The sequence below is a fragment of the Sus scrofa genome, chromosome X (genome assembly GCF_054392235.1).
Source record: "Sus scrofa isolate SSC_HxYL_T2T_F1_AM1 chromosome X, Sscrofa_HxYL_maternal_Yorkshire_Landrace_v2.0, whole genome shotgun sequence".
Lineage (NCBI taxonomy): Eukaryota > Metazoa > Chordata > Mammalia > Artiodactyla > Suidae > Sus > Sus scrofa.
Window position 1 is genome coordinate 30920046 of NC_139401.1, and position 24502 is coordinate 30944547.

The following is a 24502-nucleotide window of genomic DNA, read 5'->3' on the forward strand; positions in this document are numbered from 1 at the left end:
AAGGGGAGTGTGTGTGTGTGAGAGAGAGAGAGAGAGAGAGAGAGACAGAGAGAGAAAGAGACAGTGAGCATGAGCATGTTTGTAGGGTGCAGCTAGTAGTTCATCCTTATTTTTCTTTGTAATTTCTAAGCCTCAGAAATCACTCTATTATTATGCCTAGTAATCTGGAAGCAAATTACTAAACATCTATCAATTTGAACTCATTTAATATGAACTTAGTGGTATTTTTTCTAACATATTTTTATTTGTTTGGGGGAAAAGCTCTTTTTCTCTTATAGAACACAAAAATAACACCAAATAAGTGACTTCAGAGAGGCCCTGCCTCAAATACAGCTTTGATGGCACATCCAGTTTCTGGTGCAACTTTCTAGAGATCAATTTGGCAACATGTATCAAAAGCCTTACAAATGTAAACATCTTTTAATACAACAGTTCCATTTGTAGGCATTTACATATAGAAATAGTCTGAGATGTTTATAAATGTGTACAAGAATATTAGATATGATAGATATATAATGTTAGATAAAATAATGAAAAATTTGAAATAACCTTAATATTGAGTGATTTAGAATTGTTTTGGTAAAGTAGGTACAGCTAGAGGAGGGAATATAACCTGCCATTAAAAAATTACTCTGCAGAGGAATATTTAAACACACAAAAATATTTTTATTATAGTTCTAAGGGGAAAAAAGCAGGTCATAAAACTATAATAAGTTTTTGTCCCTGTTTGGTTTCAAAAAAAGAGAGAGAATCTGAATTCACACACATACACACATACACAAATATATACACACACCCCTGAGAGAAATACAGAATGTGTATAAACCACATTTTTTTATAGTAGTTATCTCTGAGTGGTGGGATTATGGATAATTTTTCTTTTCCTGTTTGTACTCTTTGGTTTCCAAAATAAAATTTCCTTGAGGGCCATATATTACCTCTGTAATTTAAAAAAAGGACAACACAAAGAAAGAATCTTTATTTAGTCTTTAGTCTCACTGTCCCAGTTCTCAAACATCCCTTCAACCAAATTGGTATTTTTTTGATATCCGTAAGCAAAGCTGCTAAGCATATACTGAAATTCCACGTGAGTACTCAAGAAACTGGTGAATTTGGGGGTGGGCTCCATTCAAGCAGACAAATTTGTGTATTTATGAGTGTCTGTGTCTACAGGTCTGACCTTTCTGGAAGTGGGCAACAGTGTATTGTGGTGTGAAAGTTGTGGGCATGCTCCTTCAGGCCCTTCAAAGTTCTTTCCTCACAGCTCAGAGATTATGGCTGACATTCTATCACAGGAGACCCATTCCTCAGGCTTATGGCTTTTCACCCTATTAAAATGCAAATAACCCAGAAGAAGTACACATTAAACTTTACCTGTCACCTGGGTTAAATGAGTGTAACATATCATTTTCTGGGAATAGGTTTTAATGGGGAAGATATAGGAATTTGGGTGGGAAGGCAGAGAGAATAAAGAATGAAGGAATATACATGGTGTCTGAGGAGTAATTAATATTCAGAATATAATATTTTTATTTATAGTTTATGAGTCACTTACGAGAATGTTATCACATTTAATCTCAATTGAATTGATTAAAATGGCTGCCACCAAGGCAATTTAAGCAGAACAGAAATTGGGAAAAATACAGAAGAAAAAATCTGCATGATTTATAATTGTTCTAGAATCATTACCTAAAGCCACAATCCCACTCAATTATGCATACTGTTTTAACTTCCCCTTTTTCTTGGCACCTTCTAAGCATATATGATACCAAATAATGACCCCATGTGGATAAGGTTAGAGCCAGTCAAGAAAATAAGACAACTTCCTTTTTTTTTTTTTTTTTTTTTTGGCTTTTAGGGCCATACCTACAACATATGGAGGTTCCCAGGCTAGGGGTCAAAATGGAGCTACAGCTGTTGGCCTACATGGCAGCTCAAGGCAACGCCAGATCCTTACCCACTAAGCAAGGCCAGGGATTGAACCTGTGTCCTTATGGATACTAGTCAGATTCTTTTCTGCTGAGCCATGATGGGAACTCTGACAATTTCTTACTTAATACATTATCAATGTGTAACAAAAAGATAGGACCACTACATTCTAGGAATTTCTGTTCTAAAAGACAATGGCCAAAAGGAGACACACATGAAAGCATCAAGTCAAATATTTAAAATGTTCATTAGCATGGATCTTTTTAGTAACCTATGGAAAGTGGAAAAGAACAGAAAGAACTAGAAAAGAGGAAGGCAGAAGGATCAAGGGAGATCATAGAGAATTGCTTCTTCTCTACGAAATATATCACTTAAAAGACAGTCCACTGTGGTGGTTAAAAACAGAACTCTTGAGTTTGAACCCTGGCTCTGTCTTCTGCTTGTTGTATGATGGTATGCCTCAATTTCCTCATCTTAAAAATGATTATAATAATGGTATCTACCTTACACATTGTTATAAGGATTAAGTTGGGTCATATTTGTCACATTGCCAGGTACAAAGTAATTGCCTTAAAATGATGAGTAAACTTTCACACATATACATGCATAACCAGAAGGAAACAAACCAAAATGTTAAGATATTAATCCCATGTGGTAGAAGTATGACTATTTAAATATCAAAATATATATGTATACTTTTATAGTCAAAGAAAGAGTGGCATAAATTAACATTAATCAGGGAAAAAGAGAAGCTGGACAATTTAATGTGCATTGTTACATTAATAGGATAGTCCAATATTACACCCTCAGTTAACCAAGGCTATTCCTCTTAGTATAAATTATAAAATATATATTTAATTATGAAAGATATATTTATATTTCTTCTAGTTATACTTTATAAGTAATAAAAATAATTATTAAAATATAATTAATAAAATAGTAAAACTGAAAAATAAAAAGAATGAATAGAGCTCAAATATAAAAGAGGGATAAGAATAGTTAGGGAAAGAAAACACAATGGGCTGAAGTTCCAAAATGCAGGCAGGAAGCAGTTAATGAATTATGTAGTGATAAAGAATTAGAGATTCACAGTAATACATATTGAATTACCATATAATAATTACATGATATTATAATTATTAGCTTTATGAAGTGAACCGCTATAACCAGAACTAAAGATCCAAAAATATTTCTAAAGTTAGCACTCGAGAATACATTCAGGAATTACGAATTAGCTAAAGACTGGACAAAATGATCTATTTGGTCCTCCTCTTCTTAACCTTCTGAGTTCTCCCACTAAGTTATATTTCAGGATGATTTATGCCTCTAGCACATTTTGTGGAGACAACTGTAATTCAACTTTTAATTATTAGTCACCAAGATGCAATGAAGAGGTTAAGTAATGAAAGTTGACAATGACTTACTGGAAAGGAAGTGCTGGGATGCTGGGCCAAAGTCCCTGTGGGCCTCATGCAGCTGCCTGATGCGGTCCTCAACAGCCACCTGAGAGGAAGAGGAGAGAAATGATGTTCTCTTATCATATATAATGATGAGCAATTAAAACAATGTACCCTTTTTGGTAGGATGTTTGGGGCTTCTAAGGCTGGAACACTTAAGCAACAATTTATAACACTGTTTTAATATCTGCTTACCGTACATGGCCTCTGAGACCCATTTTTATCAAACCAAAGCCAAACAAAAAAGATTTGCTAGGGTGCAGCCCTAGAAAAAGGCAAAAAGACTACAAAAAAAAAAAAGACTTGCTCTTTTGACAATGTTAAAAGAGATTTCTTTAAAAAAAAAACAAACAAAAAAAAAACATTGTACTCATTGGTAGCCACAAACGAACTGCTGCTCCAATTAGTACCATAAAAAATGCAAACTCTAAATCTTTCACAAAAAGTAGGAAGGTTGCTGTTCACTATTATACCAAGTGACTAAAGGATCTCAGAAAAGATATATATATATATATATACATATTTATCTTAGTCAGCCTATAGTTCTTGGCATGTTTTTGGAAACATATTGATAGATAATTAATGGAACATTGAATAAAAGATAATTAATCTTTGATAATTAATAAGTAACCAAGAGTTGATTGATACTGAAGTATAAAGGAAATAGAGGCAAGGTTTAAATTTAGGGTAACTATAAGGTAGATAGTGAGAATAAAGAAATTTTCAGATTTCAGATTTTATTGGATTTGGAAATTACTGGGAAGTATACTTTGGGTGGCAAGGAATAAAAGTTGCCATACTTTTTTCTTGTTCAATTATGTTTTTCCTATAATATATTGACATAGTGTCCTGTCAGCTTAGTGACTTTCATACTTAGTGGGAAAAAGGGAAAGAATTTTATGGATGAAATGGTATATTTTGTTATCTGGCATTTTGCCAACCCTCTATCAGTGGTGGCCCCAGGTGTTGTCAGCTTTATAACTCTGGGTCTTGATTTGGTTTTGAACAGGATGCTAAACTAGAGAGAGGTTAGTCGGAGCTTTGCCCAGAGGCATCAGAGCTCAAGCAGCTGCACTCCTGTGGTGTTGATAACTTCCCCCAAAGTAAAATAGAGCCACATTAAAAGTGGCTCAGGTACTCTAGTCTCATGCCAGCTCTGACCTCCCTAGCATAGATCAGGAACAATCTTTTTTACACATTCTCCCTGGCCTTGTTCATCTTTGCTTGGACCAAATATTTGGAAAACCAAGTAGAGTTGCAATAAATGGAAGGTTTGCTTCACTGTTGTACCCACAAAAACATGAGGGACATTTCAAACCTAATTTCCCAGACTTATTGACCCTGTGTTCTCGGCCAGACCCTGCCTGTTTGTCCTGTGACATTCCATCCAATACAACACTGTGTGACTGTTAGTCTTCCCTCTGGAAAGCTCTTATCACTCTTCTCTCCCATTCAAAGCTGTTACATGTTTGCTTCCTCCACATTCTCACAGCACACTGTTTATCCTTGGAGCACTTCTATCACAGCCACTGTTTTCGATACATGGATATGAGTATCTCCTGCAATGGAGTGTACACTTCATGAAAGTAGGAACCATTCCTTCCTTATTTCTCTTCTCCTTTATTCCCTCCCACAGGATGCCCTGAACCCTGCACATAATAAAGTGGTAAGAAATATTTGTGTAATGACTAGGTGACCAAACCAGAGTGTACGTTTATGTGTGTGCGTATGGGCAGTGGGGGGAGGGGAGAGGGAGACAGGAGAATAAATGAGAAATGAGAATGCCTACTAACACTGCATGCAACGTATCCCTAGGTAAATTAATCTTAACATACTTTATCATTAAAATGGGACACTATGTCTTACTTCATAGTTATTATGGGACTTAAGCTGATACATGTGAAGTGTTTAGCCTAGTTTCTATCACATGATAATTGCTCAATAAATGCTAGCAGCTACTATTATTGTTGCTATTATGGTTAATAACTGGAGAGGAATAGGCAAGGCACTGCATAAAATTAAAAATGGCTAATATTTATTAAGCACTCTGTGCCTGACAATATGAAGTAACTTATTTAATCTTCACAGTAAATCTGTGGTAGGAAGTAATATCATATCATCTCCCTACTTCAGAAACTGAAGCATGAGAGGATAAAAGAAAGGAACAAACAAAATTTGCCTAAGCTTAAGTAGTTAGTAAACTCGCAGATCCAGGATTCAAGCGCATTTAGTCTGGCTCTTGGTCTTAACTGCTACTCCAGGGATGAAATGTGAAAAAATAGTATTGTATAAATATTTAATTAGCAACTGACCTTTTAATTCGCTTTTGAATTAATTTATTGAAAGCAGACCTAATCGAGTGTACATATCCATGAAACTTTTAGTCATCAGTATATTTTATGATCCAATGTGAGGTCAATTCCTGGTCTTGAAGAATATGAGATCATAAGATTATAGAGAAGAGGTGGAGAAGAATACACGCAAATGAATGTTTGGGAGACGGACTTATTTCTAAATTCAGAATGTGTCATTTCATAAACAAATCGAAGAAGAGACGACTGAAAGTTTGGGGATGGGGAGGAAGGGATGGGGAAGCCATACAGGAATAAGAATGGACACTGACCAAATCTTTGCACATACGGAGGAAAAAATCCCCAAGGGAACACGTGAATGGTGAAGGAGCATGAGTGTGCCATGGGCTATTTCCACTGGTCATTGTTTTAGTAGCTTCATAGGGACCACGTGGATAGAGCATCTGAGTCCGTTATACGCCCCTGATTTGAAGGTTGCTTTCTTCTAATACAATCTCAATATTGTCAAGAATTTAAAATGAGATAAAAGTCAATCTCCACCCCTATAACCAAGCTTAAGAAAATGCATGAGAGTGAGACTGGAATTAAAACTGCATCATATAATGAAGTAAAATGTTCAGGAAATAGTCTTAAAATAACTAGAGAGTTAGGCATAAATTATTTCTTTTCACAAGATTTTTTTTTGTTTTTTTGAGAAGGCTATAACATGGGTTGAACGCACAGTTGAATAAAGAAAGAAATGAGAAAGAGAAAAACTCAAAGGTACACAAGATCACCACAAACTGTAGCTACTTAAGAACAAAGCACTTTATTCTATGAGCAATTAGGCAAGGAAACAAAATTTGATAAATTTTTGAAACAATAACGTTTGCACATTAGAACTTACTAGCTGGATTAAAAAAAAACAATATAAAACACTATATACAAACTAGGAAGCAAAAGCCAGAGGTTATATTCCATTACCTTGCATTCTGGAACAGTTTATTTTTGTTCACTTTTTAGGTATATGTTAACATAGAAAGGGTTATGCCAGAAATGAATGCTACAGTCTTGATCTTGGGAAGCAAAGTGTTGGAGGTGAGGAGTGGAAATAAGCCAAGTAAAATCTTGGGGGTAGTGGAACAGGGGTGTTAGAGAGGATGGTAAGATACAGTTAGCTAGGTATGCTGGAGGAAGGCGATGCAAAACAAGACACTGCAGACAGTGAGTCTCAAGATTTGTCCCACAGGCAAAGAGAACCACTGACACTTTCTGTGAAGTGACTGATGATTTGAAAGGAAGTTGAGGTTTAGGGAGATGATCTGTCCTTATGGTGTCCAACTGATTCAAGATGGACCTAGAGGCTGAGACCAATTAGAGGCTGCTAAAATGGATGAGACTTGGTGTGATATGTGTTGCAATTATGACTGTGTTGCCTTAAGTGGAAAAGAAGGTAAAGACTAGGAGGTACTTGGACAGAAGGAAGAGCGTAATTTTTTTTTTTGTCTTTTTAGGGCCTCACTTGTGGCACATGGAATTTCCCAGGCTAGGGGTCGAATTGGACCTGCAGCTGCTAGCATATGCCACAGCCACAGCAACGCCAGATCCGAGCCACATCTGCAACCTATACCACAGCTCACGGCAATGCCTGATTCTAACCCACTGGGCAAGTCCAGGGATTGAACCCATGTCCTCATGGATGCTAGTCGGGTCCGTTACTGCTGAGCCACAATGGGAACTCTGAGGAGTGTAATTTTTGTAGATGCAAAGAGAACTTCAAGATGTCCAGTGTGGAAGCCTGGGAGACTGAGGATATTGCTGATGGAAATATGGAAATTAGAAAGGGGAGGAAGGGCAAATGGGTGGATGAATTCATTTGGAACATGATTCATTTGACCTAACAGGGAAACATCTAACTGGAAATGTGGTATATAGCCAATTAGAGCAAAGTAATTTGTTCCAGTCATTAAAGGAAGGAAAGAAAAGTGAGACTAAGAGGGGTAGGATTGAGTATTAGAAGGTGAGCAGAGAGGAGAAGGAAGAGTCAAAGGAGTCTAAATAGAATTATTTAGAGACAGGAAGAGCCCAATTTCCCTCAAATAAATAAGCCATCCTCTTTCCTTTCATAAAAAGCAATACAATTTTAGCATCCTTCTGGAAGCATCATCTTGTATCTACTATTAGATCATAGGCCAAGAAAGCTTAGAACTGGAAGAAAGCTTATCTATTGATACACAAGCATCTATTCTTTAGAACTATTCCAGATGGGCAGAAAAGTGCCATCTGCTCCTTGAATACTCCTAATCTAGTTTGTAGCAATTCTCCAGAAAAAGCATGCCAGAGAAAGAAAAAAAAAGTGCATTAAAAATATATGCTCTGTAGGGATGGGGACATCTTTCTTTCCCTACTGTATCCCAGGTGACTAGCATAGTACCTGGCATATAGCAGGTGCTTGATTAATATTAGTTGAATGAATTAATATGTAGTTTATTCAAAGATTTTTACCATAACCACTATATTTAGAATGATAAATTTCCTTTTCAAAGGTTCCCAATAAAAATATTTGGAAAGATTTTTCCCTCCCTCCCCCTCTTTTTTCTTTCCTTCTTTTTTGATGCTCAAATTAAAAAAAAAGGGAAAGAAGAAAATCATTTACATTCATTGTACTTACAACATTAGATTTTTAAAAAAATTAAAGTGATAATTTGTAAGACAAACTCAGAGTCCAAATCTTCCCCATGTTTGCTTTATTCTAATTTTTAAATAATCATATCTGAGAGCTATGAGGACTATTATTCTTCTTTGCTTTCTCCTTTCAGGTGAGTTCTGCAGGTAGTATACTCTTTGCAGAGACCTTTCTTCTTTCACTCCAAGAAACATCTCTATATTCATTCAGGAGAGATTTACTAGAATCTAAGTTCCTTGTCCACAAAGATAGGGACCTTGTCTGTCTTGTTCACAGTTTACCACAGTGCGTAATACAAAGGAGATGCTCAATAAATATTCAATAAATGAGTGAATGGAAAGGCTTTTGGGGTTCCTGTTATGTTAGGCACTTTGCTAAGTATGATTCAGTTATGCTTGAAAGTGTAATTTGGGGGATAATGAATGAATACCAAGTCCTTCAACTAAATTAATGGTAACACACTCTATTCCTAGGTGTGACTGTTTCCCAAAGCTCAGTCAAACCGTCTGTGTATTTTGAAGAGTATCTTTATTTCAACTTTTTCCTTCAAAATTGCTCTAAATAAGCCAAAAGGAGAATGAAGAAGGACAGAAAAGAACACTGTGGCTCCTAGAGATGATTTCAAATAAGTTTATAGAAATGCAGATATTTGTTACTCTGTTTTAAGTTCTGAAGGTCTTCCACTTTTTCTTTTGACCTGCTAGTTAATTACTTTTAAGTTTTTATCTTCACTGGAGATTTAGAAGAGCCAAGAATTCCCTCCTGATGTGGAAAAACACAGCCAGACAATGTGATTTCTTCTTACTGCTCAAGTGTTCATACTGGCACTATATACATAAATTGTGTTTACTCCAGTCTTGGGAAAAGACATAACTGGGCATGTATGTACATTTGAGCTTTCCGGCTCTCAGTTTGTCTAGACCCTTGATAAATATCCATGGGCATGAAAGAACCAGACTTCACACCTCCACTAATGAGCCGAGAAAAATAAACCTCTTCTTGTGCTATGATGCTAGTGAGTAAACAATGTACATGCACACAAACAACTTTCTACAGTCTATGCATCAGTTTTGTCCTGAAATTTTGTAGTTTGTATGTACACTTTTCTGCATGCATCTATCAGGGGAAGCCTTCATAATACATTCTTCCTTCAAATTCTTATTTGTAACATTCATAAATACATGCCAAACGTTATCCTGGACACTCTCCTGAGATTGATTGCATTTTCAGTTAAAATCCTTTTAACTAATTGTAATCCTCTCCAGTTAAAATCTATTTTTCTAATGCTGATTTCTTTTGAGTAGCAACTGAAAAAAAAAATGGTCTGAATTAAGGTTTGGAATGAGGCTGTATGATAGGTACAGGCAGTCCTGTGGCAAAAGAATCTGGGCTTGTTGATTGCAAAGGTGGCCTGAATTTTCTTTTCCTTGAATTTGCTTATGTGTTTTCTTGACCCTGAGACACTTATGAATTTAACAGTGTTTCTTGCACTTGCCTTCAGGATAGATCACTGGAAAGTGACTAGTGCTAAGAGAGTGCTCACGACCAGTGCTAACAGAGTGCTCGCTCGGAGTAGGGGCATAATTATTAGTTGATTTTGTGTGATTTCTGGCATGAATGCTAATGCATGCCATCTGAGACCATCATTAATCCACCTCTTTTAACATTCTTCTCTCAGAGCATTTTTTACCTCGCTTTCAAATTTGTATTTCTGTACTGATTATTGTCTTCTTAATCTCTGATTCCTTTTCTTACTCCATCCTTTCTCTTTCCTCTCTCCTCCACACACACTTCCACCTCCCACCCGCTCTCCCCAACTGTGTCCTGTACAACCTACCAGAAGGGCACAAAACATCTACTGAGGCACACAGAAAGTGCCTACAATGAAGTGGCTCTGCATGGCTGCAAGGCCGGTGAGCCATGATGTGAAGAAACCAAACCTCAAGCCAGCTCAGGGCTTCTCTAGGAACATCAGTCCTCCAGTTCTGAGGGACTCTTTCATCAACCAGAAAGCAAGGGAGGGCAAACAGCGAGCCCTTGGTCCACTGTTAAGCTTTGAGCTTTCCCCTCGCTGATTTCAAAAAATGCACCTTGGAAGTTTGTTTATTAGTTTTCATGCTCATGTAACCATCTCATTCTGTGATAATGGAGTCGGGTTATGTCAACATTAAGTCAACTTCATAGACCCAAGTACCTTAGGGTATCATTAATTTTAATTTAGAAAAGCAGCAATCAACCTCCTTATCCTGCTTCATTTGTCAAAATCTTTAGTTTTTGTTACAGCTATACACTTGTGATGAAAAAATGTGATGGAAGGATCACAGGAAGCACATCTTCTGCTCTTTATTTTTCTTGTCTCAAAGAGATAAGAAAAAAGGTGAATTATTCTGTTTGGATGATGTAACTTGATGCAGATTTTATCTTAAAAAAATAGCTTCCCTTTTAAAACCTTTCCAAATGTATCTCATGATTCGTAGCAGGAAATAAAGTCAAGTGGCTCACACCTTGCAACACCACTACGTTAAATCATTTACATTTCAGCTCCAGCTATTTATCCTTGAGCTTTATTTACTCCACACTGGGAAGATCTCACTCTTGTAAAAATTTTCCGAGGCCACCAGAGCATTCCTTTCAAGGGGCACTTTGGGTCATCTATAGCATAATGCTTATAGGGTACTGACATAATTATGACTTCTGGTACTAGAACAGAGGCGCGTTCCCAAGGCCAGAAGTGGCAATTTGAAATCATTATCAAGGGGATAAAATAGAATGGATACCATCTTAAAAAAAAAAAAGACAATGTATACAGCAGTTAGCAAGTTCATACTAAAAGATGACTAAAGCAAGTTAAAATCTCTAAGATAAATGAAAAAAAGAAAAAGCACCAAGAAATTATGCTTTAAAAAATCTCAAGAGCGAAACCCTTATGTTTTTATTATTTATTTATTTATTTATTTATTTATTTATTTATTTATTATTTTTTCCCGCTGTACAGCATGGGGATCAAGTTATTCTTACATGTACACATTTTTTCCCCCACCCTTTGTTCTGTTGCAACATGAGTATCTAGACAAAGTTCTCAATGCTACTCAGCAGGATCTCCTTGTAAATCTATTCTGAGTTGTGTCTGATAAGCCCAAGTTCCCGATCCCTCCCACTCCCTCCCTCTCCCGTCGGGCAGCCACAAGTCTATTCTCCAAGTCCATGATTTTATTTTCTGTGGAGATGTTCATTTGTGCTGGATATTAGATTCCAGTCATAAGTGATATCATATGGTATTTGTCTTTGTCTTTCTGGCTCATTTCACTCAGGATGAGAGTCTCTAGTTCCATCCATGTTGCTGCAAATGGCATTATGTCATCCTTTTTATGGCTGAGTAGTATTCCATTGTGTATATATACCACATCTTTCTAATCCAATCCCCTGTCGATGGACATTTGGGTTGTTTCCACGTCCTGGCTATTGTGAATAGTGCTGCAATGAACATACAGGTACATGTGTCTCTTTTAAGTAGAGTTTTGTCCAGATAGATGCCCAAGAGTGGGATTGCAGGGTCATATGGAAGTTCTATGGATAGATTTCTAAGGTATCTCCAAACTGTTCTCCATAGTGGCTGTACCAGTTTACATTCCCACCAGCAGTGCAGTAGGGTTCCCTTTTCTCCACAGCCCCTCCAGCACTTGTTTGTGGACTTATTAATGATGGCCATTCTGACTGGTGTGAGGTGGTATCTCATGGTAGTTTTGAACTTATACTCAGCGATGTTGAGCATTTTTTCATGTGTTTGCTGGCCATCTGTATATCTTCCTTAGAGAACAGTCTATTCAGGTCTTTTGCCCATTTTTCCATTGATTGACTGGCTTTTTTGCTGTTGAGTTGTATAAGTTGCTTATATATTCTAGAGATTAAGCCCTTGTCTGTTGCATCATTTGAAACTATTTTCTCCCATTCTGGAAGCTGTCTTTTTGTTTTCTTTTTGGTTTCCTTTGCTGTGCAAAAGCTTTTCAGTTTGATGAGGTCCCATGGGTTTATTTTTGCTCTAATTTCTATTGCTTTGGGAGACTGACCTGAGAAAATATTCATGATGTTGATGTCAGAGAGTGTTTTGCCTATGTTCTCTTCTAGGAGTTTGATGGTGTCCTGTCGTATATTTAAGTCTTTCAGCCATTCTGAGTTTATTTTTGTGCATGGTGTGAGGGTGTGTTCTAGTTTCATTGCTTTGCATGCTGCTGTCCTGAAACCCTTATATTTTGAGTAATAATATACTTGTAGGTTTTCAGTCTGTTCTACTAATCACCTTGACAATGAGGGCTGGGAGGGAGAATTTGCTTGAGTGTGCAGGCAGCAATCCTTAACCAAAGGAATCCCATATTCTCCTCACAACATTTCCAAAGCTTCCTGAACTTGACTCCCTTCACAGTCAATTTAACCACGTATGAAAGAACCTTGTCTGCCATGAGCTCCAGGTTTCCAGTTTCCAGCTTGTTCTCCTCCTCCAGGCCACTGAAAAGCACCTTTCTTTTCTGTCACTTATGCACAGCTGCCAAACCAGTATCAACCTGTTCTTCACAAATAAATCAACCGGAAGGTCTCATCTACTGTGCTTCCCAATCCTACAACATTCAGTCCTCATTTTTTTTGGCATATCAGAAAAAGAGGCACAAGTTAAATAAATAAATAAGTACCCTTCATGATTCTAAGTTAAAGAAGATGGAGTGACATACTTCTATTGTTTCTCAGTGTAGATTTGTCACAAGTGGAGTTATAACTCTAATGTATATTCAGCTCCTCTCAGTCTATACTGTGAATCCAGCCCCCGCCTCCGCAGCCTCCTTGACTCTCTTCAGATGGAGCCCTTGCTTTCTCTCCCCCTGGCTCCTTCCCCCTTTGCTCACACTCACTCCAAGCCCGAGGTGGGTGTGTGAGCTCCAGGAATAGCCCTAAGACTTCCCTGAATTGTTCTAGATATCTTCACTTCAAATTTAAAGGAAAGTTTTTTTTTTTTGTTTTTGTTTTTGGTTTTTTTGTTTTTTTTTGTTTTTTTTGGTGTGGCTTTACATAGTGCAGAAACCTACACGGGAAAAAAATTCAAAATACAATGTGATCTTTCCTAGGAGAAACAAAAGATTGAGTTTCTAGTTCATCCTAAAAGTAGGTATACTTCCTTAAGCAGTAATCTGAGGTACTTTATGAGATTCTTCCTTTCACCAAAGCAAGAAATCCTAAAATCCATCAGGATACATGCAACTGTACCTTGACTTTCTTTTTAATCCTCAAGTGAAACCAAGACAGTAAAGTGTAATAAAAATGCATATAGCCCCAGGCTTTGTGCCTTAGCAAAGAGAGAAAAAATAAGCTTCTTGACTTAATATGTCTACTGTGAATAATCAGCCAGTGCATTTTGGGATCTTGATTTATAATCTTAACATATAGCAGTGAACTCCATGTTTGTGGTGTGAAAAGAATAGAGGATTTTTTTCTTTCTTTTTAAAAAAGAGATGTTTCTCACTATTTTCCAAAATAGATGTATGTATCAACTTAAAATGAACAAAAATTGGAGGGAGGAGGTCTCTTGAATCTTATAAATATACTCTCTTCATTTTTACCTGAAGTTGTCAATGAAGAGTGGGCAACCCTAACCCTAACCCTAACCCTAACGACAGGGGTTCTAGGCTGTGTAACAATGGGGCTAACATTTGGTTTGGAAACTTTTTCAGTTCCATTCCCAGATGTTTAGCCTGTCCTGCCCAAGTACTGGTTCTTAGCTGATTAATAAATATCCCTAGGAAGATCAATGATCATTCATAAGAGGCTTCTAGTCCTTCAGCTGTATTTGCATTTTAAGAGCAACTTTAATTAAATAATTAAGCAAGTAATTACCCAAATACTTATTGAGTGCTTATCAGGCACTCCGCTAGGAGAGAAAGGAGAAAATAATAAATAAGCAAACAAGGAGCCTATTTTTAATGAATTTTTATGGATTAGATATTTATAAATAGGCCTAATAATGGAGCATGAAAAAGATTTTAATATAGGGCAGTCATTTTCCAATTTGTCAGAATATCAAAACAACTATTAGGAAGTTTCTGAGCCAGGGATCAAACCCATGCCACAGCAGTGACAATGCCAGATCCTTAACCCACTGTACCACCAGGGAATTCCACTAGGAAAGTTTTTATAAAATGCAGATTCTTAGCTCATCTCTAGAATTTCCATCTTAGTCTATTTGGAGCTAGGACTTGAGAATCTTTACTTTCTTTAAAGCTCTACTAATTCTGACATACAGCCTCTTTTTGGAGCCACTGGGCTAGTGGAAAGGCCACCAGTTTTACTAGTCCAGAAGACCTGAGGTGGAATCCCTACTAACTATCTGACCTTCACCATCTTATCTAATAGCCTATAAGCATTCGTTTCCTTATCAGTAAACATAAATCCAGAGTAATAACAACAGTGATAACAGTAGCAATAACTAACTTTATAGAGCACTTAGAATATTCCAAGTGTTTTAAGAGCTTTATAGGTATATTTCATTTAAGTCATTCCTATCCAAAAGTAAACATGGTGAGAGCATGACTTGGTCTATTTCATTCACTGTTTTTTGGCTCCTCAGGATCCAGGTCACTGCCTATTTCGTAGTATGCATCCAACTAAATACTTGACAGAATGGACAACCCAGTGAGAAAAATACTCCATTTATGACCATTTTGCAGATGAGGAAACTGGGTGTACAGTGAATGCAATGTTCTAAAGTGCACTCAGTAGATGCTCACTCCTTTCTTTTCCTTGGGAACTATACTAAAAGTGCTAAAAGAAGCATAAATAGCTACAGGGCTTACAGACTGAATTAATGAAGGATTGAAGCTTTTAAGTCAGGCCTTCAAAGTTGGGTATGATGGGCAAAAACAGAAGAAACATTCTGTGTGGTAAGAACAGAATGAACAATTTTTTTTTGGCACTAGTTAAGGCCCAGATGTGGGGTATAAACAGAGAAAGAGCTGAGTAATGTCAAGCTGGAAATGTAGCTTGAAGTTCAACCAGAGCAGTACTTTACTGTCAGGTTTAAGAATAGAGATTTCATTTCATTTTCATGAGAAGGCATTCAAAAATTTTTGTAAATAATTCATTACTTCAAAGATTTACTTTTATTTCTTTTTAATGCATTCACATAACAAAATTCTGGAAGAACATTAAAATCTTTAAAAAGTGACTTTCCAGGTCACCATATCCTTCTAGTCATCTTGCTTTCCACCCTCGTGGCTAACATATTCTTATTCTATACAAAATCTTTTTTGGATGCGCCTGCAGCATGAGGAAGTTCCCAGGCCAGGGACTGAATTCAAGTCACAGCAGTGACCCTAGCCACAGCAGTGAAAACACTGGGTCTTTAACCACTAGGCCACAGAGTGAACTCCACATTTTTAAAAATAAAGAAATAACATGGTCAGAGTGGTGTTTTGGGATGAAATGAAGCATGGAGAAAGTGAAGAAAGGATAAGCTGCCAGAAAAAAAGTCATCCAAGAGATGGTATGATAGGACATTATGGGCTAAATGAAAGGGTACCAGAAGGAAGGAAGACGCACGGAAGCTTCAGACTTTCATCCTAGGTGACGAGGTGATGCGTACAAATCGGAAGGAACCACCAGCATGTTGGGGCACAGTTTGCTATCACTAACGCAAAACAGTAAAACAAAAATGGATGAACAAAGACTAGACAGAATGACAGAAAAATTTTGAGGGGGAGTGGTAGGGAATTCTCTTCAAAGCCTCTCACATCATTCATCCTGATGGTTAATGAGATTCCTACAATGTCTTGGGCAGAAAATACTCTATTTTACTAAAAAAGAAGACGTGAAAAGGATTTAAGAGCATCTGCTACAAGGTAAGAACTGAGTAATGGTAGCTGTTAGCTATTTGTGTTAAAAGGTGGGTGTGAGAACAGAATAGGAGTGGGTGCCTTTGGCAGACACATCTCTTGGGGGAAGTTCCATACTAGCTTACCTCTTTCATAATGAATACTCAAGTTGGCCAGTTGGGGAGAGCCAGAGTTTTCTATCCTTTAGCAGGACCTAAACCAGTCTAGAGCAGAGAGCGTGAGAGGTGATTTTAAGATTCAATTATTCACCAAGCATTTTCAAGTGTTGCTATATACACTGCACTGTGTGTTCATCAGGCGGAGGAGAGCAAAGAGGGAATGTGGGAAATCCCTGCTCTCGAGAACCTTATGTCTTGGAGGAAGAAGACTGCACATGGGACAAATTAGAGTCTCTCTTAAGGGCTAGTCTGTGTGTTATCAACAAGGACATTATAAATTTCTAGAAGCAAGGAATCAATGAGAGCTGGAACAATCTGGAAGGCTTCAGGAAAGGGATGACACAAAACACCCATGGACCTATGTCAGATTCAGAGTCTGTGTGGTTTGTATCTCACGTCCATTTTTGAATAGACATATTGCATGCAATTAGTGATACAGTCTTAGTGGGTTAGAGATTCCCAAGATTTTAAATAGTATCACTTATACTTTTGATTTTTTTTTATTTTGGTAAGCACCAATTTATCATTTGCCCTTCTTTTAAACATCTCACATTTGTTTGCAAAGAGCTTCCAAAGTATAATGATTAAAATGGCTTGTTTACTTGTCTTTTCCTCACTGTGTCATAACTGATTTTTGATGGTTATGTGAATATAGATGGTTAGATATAAAAGCACTTAATGATTTTGCATTTAGAGAAAAATAGTGGATTTTATATGACTAAATAGCTGGTATCACTATGTTCCTACTTGAAAATGATTTCATTGCCCTAATAACAAACTTTATTCTAGACTTTTCCAAAGTAATGTACATACGACACTTTGAACATCTGGTCCTTGATCTAGGATTGAACACACGTTTCACATCTTGGAGAAAACTTTTTTTTTTGGTTAGCTGATCTTTTTTACCCTTCAGGCATTAACCAGTATTTTTATTTTCTTAGCAGCAGTTCTGGAGTGAAATTCCCTGGAGGATAAAGTATCTATTGGGAAGTTCAAAATATACAGTGCTAAAAGTTTGCTTTTGTTGTGTTATTTTTTTAGTAGAAATCCCAGAAAGAAAAATACATTCTTGCGTATGAAGGCATGCTGCAGTAAATTTTCACTCAATCTACTCTCAATGTGAACTTGCAGTATTTTAATAGGAGCTGACAATGAGATTCAACTTTGAAGTATATAAAAAGGAAAGAGTACATCAGAGTAAACTTCCAGACTAAACAAATCTATAGTCTAGGGATGTTTAAACAGATCAGAAACAAATCAGTACTTTTAAAAATAACACTTTCATAAGGCAATTTATATGCTAAATGTGAATGATGCTTGTCTAGTAATCAAAGCAAAGTCTTTAAGGATGTTAAATACTAAATAGCACGTAAATTAATTCGAATTCCTATTACATAGGTACACATAAGGTATGTGTCTTTTTCTATAGAGCAGGGTTGCTCAACTTTGGCACTATTGACATTTGGCCTGGATAATTCTTTTTCATTATATCTTGTGCACTGGAAGATGTCCGCCAAGCAACCCTGCCCTCTACCCACTAGATGCCAATAGCACTACTTCCCCATTTGTGATAAGCCTAAATGCTTCCAGACATTGTCATGTACCCCGGGTGACAAAAATTGCCTCAGGTTGAGAACCACTGGTCTATATTAACTTACACTCTGTACTTTATGTACATGATGATATGGATGTTTGAGGTGAGACCTGAGTTCCATTCTAAGACTCTTAACTAGCAAGGAAGGAAAAGTAAGAGTCCCAAGTTATACACAGACTAATCTCAGGTCTGCCCAATTTAGGATTCCCTCTAATTGACAATTTTTGCTCTGGAGCTCCTCATGGAGCTGGCCCAGACTTGATATGATCTTCATGGTGATTTAACAGCTGCCCCTGCCCAGTTTTGCTTCAGTCCCTTTTTCTTCATGGCTGTTATTCTCCAATAAATCTGTCTTGGCATTTGTTTCCTGGAGGTCCTTACCTGCAAATGCAACTAACCAACCAACCAATCAACCAATCAACCAATCAATTGACTAGAGCATTCCATTCCCTTAGAATAGATGGGCACACAACTCCATTTGGGCTATTAAGAATCAGGCCCAAACAGTTTTTAAACTCTTGAATGAGAGGAGCCCTCTTTCCTTTCTACTGGAGACACTGAGGATGGCTGCCTGAAAACCTCTGCTGCCATGGCCACCCTTTTTATTCTTCACTGATATGTTTCCTGTCACAGCCAAGAGACCCACCCAATATACTTTTTAATAAAGGGGAAACTACATAAACATTTAAGAAAATTAACATGGAGCCTAGAAATTGTTATAAATGAACTCATCACAATAACTATTAAGAGCTAGGTATACAAGTTGTTCAAGAATTACAAAGTGATCCAGCTTTTTAAATCTCAAGATACTTCAGTAACAAGGTGAGAGAGGACAGAATTATAGCCATTATAGTATAATGATTTTACCAACTGCTGCATTAATTCTTGGAAGATTTTCTCCAGGCTCATCATGGAGAAAGAATGGCTATAGGATACTAGATAGTAGCTGCCACAAGGTTGTCTGTACACATTAGTTTTTATTGCCGATCATGAGGCTTTAGGCAAACTTGGGTGGACCCCTAACCAACATCCAACTCTTTTCTATTTCCCATTCTTTGTTGCTGATATTAGGAAAAGAGAACATTTGCATGAGTATAATATTTCATTTGAACCAATCTCTTAGGCTTAAGAATATTTAGATAATACATGTGCCTTTAAGACTATGAGGTATGCCCATTTCAGTACTTTTTTAAAATAGAAAACGGAAAGCCATATTTTTCCACTCAAACTTTTTGAAAAGCTTCATTTGTGAAAAGCAGCACTCACCAGAGCTGCTGAGGATCATTAGTGGGTGCTGGATCTTCAAAGGAGTTTCTGTTTTAGGAAAAGTACATGGACATTTTAGCTAAGCTGCTGACCACCTGGGACCAACACTTAAAAGGATGTTGGTTTTCAGTTATTTTAGATCTCACATAAAAATGAGATCGTACAGTACTTATCTTTCTCTGTCTGACTTATCTCACTTAGCATTGTCCTCAAGGTCCATCCATGTAATTGCAAACTGCAGAATTGCCTTCTTTCTCATGGCTGAATAGTATTCCATAAGGACGTTGGGAAATGGGAGAGATGTTGTTAAAGGGCACATCCTTGAACTAGTAGGTAAATAAGTCCTAGAGACCCAGTGCACAGTACAGTGATTACAGACAACAAAACTGTATTATAAACAATGAACTTGCTAAGGGACTAGATTTTAATAGTTGCAAGCCCTAGAAGAAATGATCATTATGTGATACACAATAGGTATTAGCTAATACGACTATGGTAGTCATACTGTAATATAAATGTATCAAATTAATATATTGTACACCTTAAACTTAATGTTATACTTCTTAAACCCAATGTCGTATGTCAAATATAACTCAAAAATAATAAAAAGGGTGTCAGTTGTTGACAGAGTGACCCAATGGATACTCTTTATACCTTAGCAAAATTCTTTTGAGATTTGTAGTATGAACTCTCTATTAAAACAAGGACTTGGGGGAATTCCTGTTGTGGCTCAGGGGGTTACAAACCTAACTAGTATTCATGAGGACATGGGTTTTATCCCTGGCCTTGCCCAGTGGATTAAGGATCTAGCGTTGCTGTGAGCTGAGGCACAGGTTGCAGACGTGGCTCAGATCTGGCGTTGATGTGGCTGTGGGGTAGGCTGGCAGCTGAAGCTCCATTTGACCCCTAGCCTGGGAACTTCCATATGCTGCAGGTGTGGTCCTAAAAAGCAAAATAAACAAACAAGGGCTTGGGTAGCTGTCCTTTATACTCTTGGTCTAGGAGAGGTAACTTACATTTTTTTCAAATTGAAATAGTTGACATATAAATTGATGTTGATTCCAGGTGGATTACACAGTGATTTGACATTTATATACATTATGAAATGATCACCATGATGTGTCTAGTAACCATTTGTTCCCATACAAAGTTATTATATTATGACAATATTTCTTTATGCTGTAGATTACATCCCTGTGATTTATTTATTTTTATAACTGGAGGTTTGTACCTCCTAATCCCCTTTACTTATTTCACTCAATCCCACACTTCTTTTCCCCTCTGGCAGCCACCCATTTGTTCTTTGTATCTGTTTGCATTTTGTTTTGTTTGTTTTTTTTTAGATCCTTAGATCCCACATATAAACGAGATCATATGGCATTTGTCTTGTTCTAATTTTTCTTAGCATGATACACTCTAGATTCATCTATGTTGTCACCATGGCAAGATTTCTTTTCTTTTTTTCTTCATGGCTGAGTAATATTCCATTGTGTGTATATACACCACATCTTCTTTATCCATTCATCTAAAGAGGGACACTTAGATTGCTTCCATATCTTGGCTATTATGAATAAGGCTACAAAAAGCATTGGGGTGCATATATCTTTTTAAAGTTTTCATCAGATAAATATACCAGAAGTGAAATTGCTGGATTTTATGATAGTTCTATTTTTAAATCTCTGAGGAACTTCTATACTATTGGAGGTACCTTACATTTTCTAACATCAAATTCACCAAGAGTCTTCCACAACACCAAAACATTCCTCCTCTTGGCTGGACAGTTTGGTGTCTTGGTCATCTCTTCTGCTGTGCTGGAGACAGCAGCAACACGTGGATGAATGCGGCCACCCACATCACTTGTCTGGGTCTGAGTCAATTAAAGAGGAACATATGTCCCTTTTCTCTCAGATTGGGAGAGTCCAGGAAAGAAATGTAACAAAAGTGCTGCACAGTTGCACAGGGAATTGCTATTATTGAGCAGTTACACAGGAGTTTATGTTTTAACCTCTTTTACAGTCACTAGTTACTGGCAGGTACTCTAATTCCTGGAAGTGACTCTTTTTTTCCGCCAAATGCCTTTGACCAAAACACTTTCTGTATATGGTTTTAATTGCAAAAGGGCCAAGTCATGGGCTCCTTGTGTTGCTTTAGATGCTAATCATATTACTTAGGGAGTTGGCATAGGCCTTGGATTTCTCAGGCTATGCACCGGCAATAACACAAACTGCAGGCACAGGAGCAGAACGACCTGAGGAAGAAAAATGGTGTCTCTGAGACCCTGGAATGTGTCTTTGAAACACTGTAGAACTTACTGGAAAGTGATTAGGAGACCACCACTTGTCAAAAGGCCATGTTATTATTCCTAAGGCTTCCCTGCCACCTCATAAAAAAAGGAAAAAATAAATAGAAAGGGAAGCTTGGAGTTGGTAGAGGTGAAAGGATGAAAAACTTCGGTCTTGGTAAAGATGATGAAATTCAGTTTACTGCCCACTCATTTCTCTTAGAAGCTTTTCATCTTCATTTTTCATGTTTGCATTTAATCTGTGTAATAATCAATGCATTTCCCCTTATGCGTCCTTTTGTATTTTTTTGTGTATGTGCTACAGTCTATTCCTATCTCTCCTTGATTCTTTATATTCTACTCTAAGCCATTTTTTTCTCCTTTCTTATTGCTTTATTTAATGTTTCCCTTCTGTTACAGCATAACTGCCTTTTTTTCTCCATCTATATCTCTAAATTAGGGGGTCTTTTCCTTTTCTATGTGACGCCCTCTCTTCAGCATGATGTCTTCACTTTTCTCTATTGTAGTCTCTTTTGTGATTGGCCGATAGCAAAATGAAACTTACTAGAATCCAATTCCAAAAGCACTTTAGAAGGATGGAATCTTATCATTTACTCTCTGAATCACTATCATCAGTATAGTTGGTGCAGAACAGTATTCCATTTTGGGGCTCATTGGATAAGTATGAGTTTAACCTGGTAGCCATAAAATAACTGGGGGGAAAATTCGTTCCTTTCTTCCCTTATAGCTCAGAACTTTGTGACTGACCTTGACTCTTTATTTCTAATTATGCCCTGTGGAAAAATAACTTTTTTTTCATTGATATTGTATAGTGCTTCAGATTTTCCTGGGCCTTTCCTGAAATGCAGTACAATTGCCTTTTAATTTTACAAATTATGCAATTTGACCTTGGAAAATTAAACTCCATGCCCATGGAAGGAGTCCACATTTCTGGAGAACGTAGTCTTTTCTGCCTCCCAGAAGACTAAAATTAGATCCTGTTGTAATGATTGTCCCTCCAACACTGAGTTCTACATAATTAGAGTGTTACCATGTTCCTGCTGACAGACCGGTTACTCCTATTTGATGATGTGGGCCTGATGAATTCTGACAATCAACAATAATAACCATATAAATATTAACATTTATTGACTGCTTGCTCTGTGCCAGGCACTGTGCAGAGTGCTTTATAATGATTATTTCATTTGATCTTCCCAACAACCCTGTGAGTTAAGAATGCAAATGCTCTGGCATATCACAATTATTCACATTTGATGGTTTATTTAATACAGACCTTTAGAACTGTTTAGTGAGCTCCTTTAGCACTTACTGAACTTATTCTCCATACCATTCCAATGACATCCTGTTTTGAATTCTGCTTTTTTTTTTTTTTTGCTTTTTAGGGCCACACCCATGGCATATGGAAGTTCCCAGGCTAAGGGTTGAACTGGAGCTGCAGCTGTTGGCCTACGCCACAGTCATAGCAATGCAGGATCTGAGCCAAGTCTGTAGTTTACACCACAGCTCACGGCAACACCAGATCCCCGACCCACTGAGCGAGACCAGGGATTGAACCTGCATCTGCATGGATACTGGTTGGATTCATTTCTGCTGTGCCACAACGGCAACTCCCCTGTTTTGAATTCTTCTAGTATTATTTTTTCATGTATGGAATATTAAAAAACATAACAAGTCTTTTATGGACACTCAGAAGGAAGACTGACTTCACTGCTCCACTTTGGGGCTTGTAGCAACTACCTCTGGTGTTTATACTGTGTCTTGTCAGCCCATTACTGTGTCCACTGTCATCAGCAGTGGAGAGTTCTGGGCAAACTCTACTTCATCCTATATAGCTAGCATCATCTCATCTCCAAGGCAATCCCTCAGGCTTCCCATCTTCTACCTCAGGGCATTTTTCCCAGTGCTGTGGGTGCTTGTTCCTGGCTGGGCAAGCATAGCCACAGGAGAGTTAATTCTTTGGCAGCAACCCTCAGCCAGTGGGGAGAGGAGCAGGCGGATACATGCTCTGGCTCTCTGCATTTCAGGCTCTAAATGCAGATGAATTTTATTCTGTATGCTTCTCACAAGTCCCAGGGCATAGCTTATCTTCGTTTTCTGGCCCATTTTTCTCGCTCTCTTACTCCTGCTTCTTAGAATCACATCCTAAGTAAACTTCATGTACCAAAGGCTTTGTCTCATTTCTAATGGTGTAATCCTAAGACACCAGATCTTGGGACAGGCTTCATTTCTATTAGACATGGACACTTAGAGAATGCAGATGTGAACATTATGAAAAATGGAATCTATGATGTTGGCATTGGGAAGTTTACTTCATCCAAAATTTAAGAATCTATAAGTCAATGAATAAATGTTTATGGCAAGCCAGGCACTGTGTTAGGTGCTATTGCAGAAGCTGGAGATTTAATGCAGGGTTTGGTGAAAAGCCTTATGAAGGTTTTGCCTTAGGGCAGCAGGAAACAATAGAAAGACTTTAAGATAAGAAAAGTTACATAATCGGATCTGCAATTCAGGAAGATTACTATAGTTCCATTTCAGGGGATGGATTAGGAAGCAAGACTAAAATTAGAAAAATTATGAGGCTGTGCAGTATGTAAGTCAAAAGATGCTGGAGATAAGGAAGGGCTAAAGAAGGGAATATGTTGGAAAGATGGCATGGGTATAGAGTTGATAAGATTTGGTAACATAGCATATGTTAGATTTAAAGTTAACTGTGGATTCCAGAATAAGGACTTGAGGAATTGAGTTTCTGGCTTGGGCCATTGGGTGAAGTGTAGTGTTAATAAGAATAGTGAAATTAGGAAGAAGAATATGTTAAGGTTGGGTTAGGAGAAGAGGAGAACAATGATGGGCTATGTTTGGGATGTGCTAAGTCTTCTGTGTCTGTGGGACATTCAGGTTGTGCTGTCCGGAAAGCATGGAAAGTGGTTGGTTCTGAGGCCAAGGAT

At 37.5% G+C, this 24502-nt stretch overlaps 1 protein-coding gene across 24 annotated transcripts in view; it reads right to left on the reverse strand.

Annotated features, from left to right (window-relative positions):
* The window catches only part of DMD (dystrophin), a 2611869-nt gene that overhangs the window by 232189 nt on the left and 2355178 nt on the right, over positions 1–24502 (reverse strand). For all 24 annotated transcript variants that reach the window (XM_021079543.2, XM_085006422.1, XM_085006420.1 and 21 more), the window contains 1 exon segment: positions 3354–3432. In XM_021079543.2, the coding sequence (XP_020935202.1) occupies positions 3354–3432 (79 nt within the window).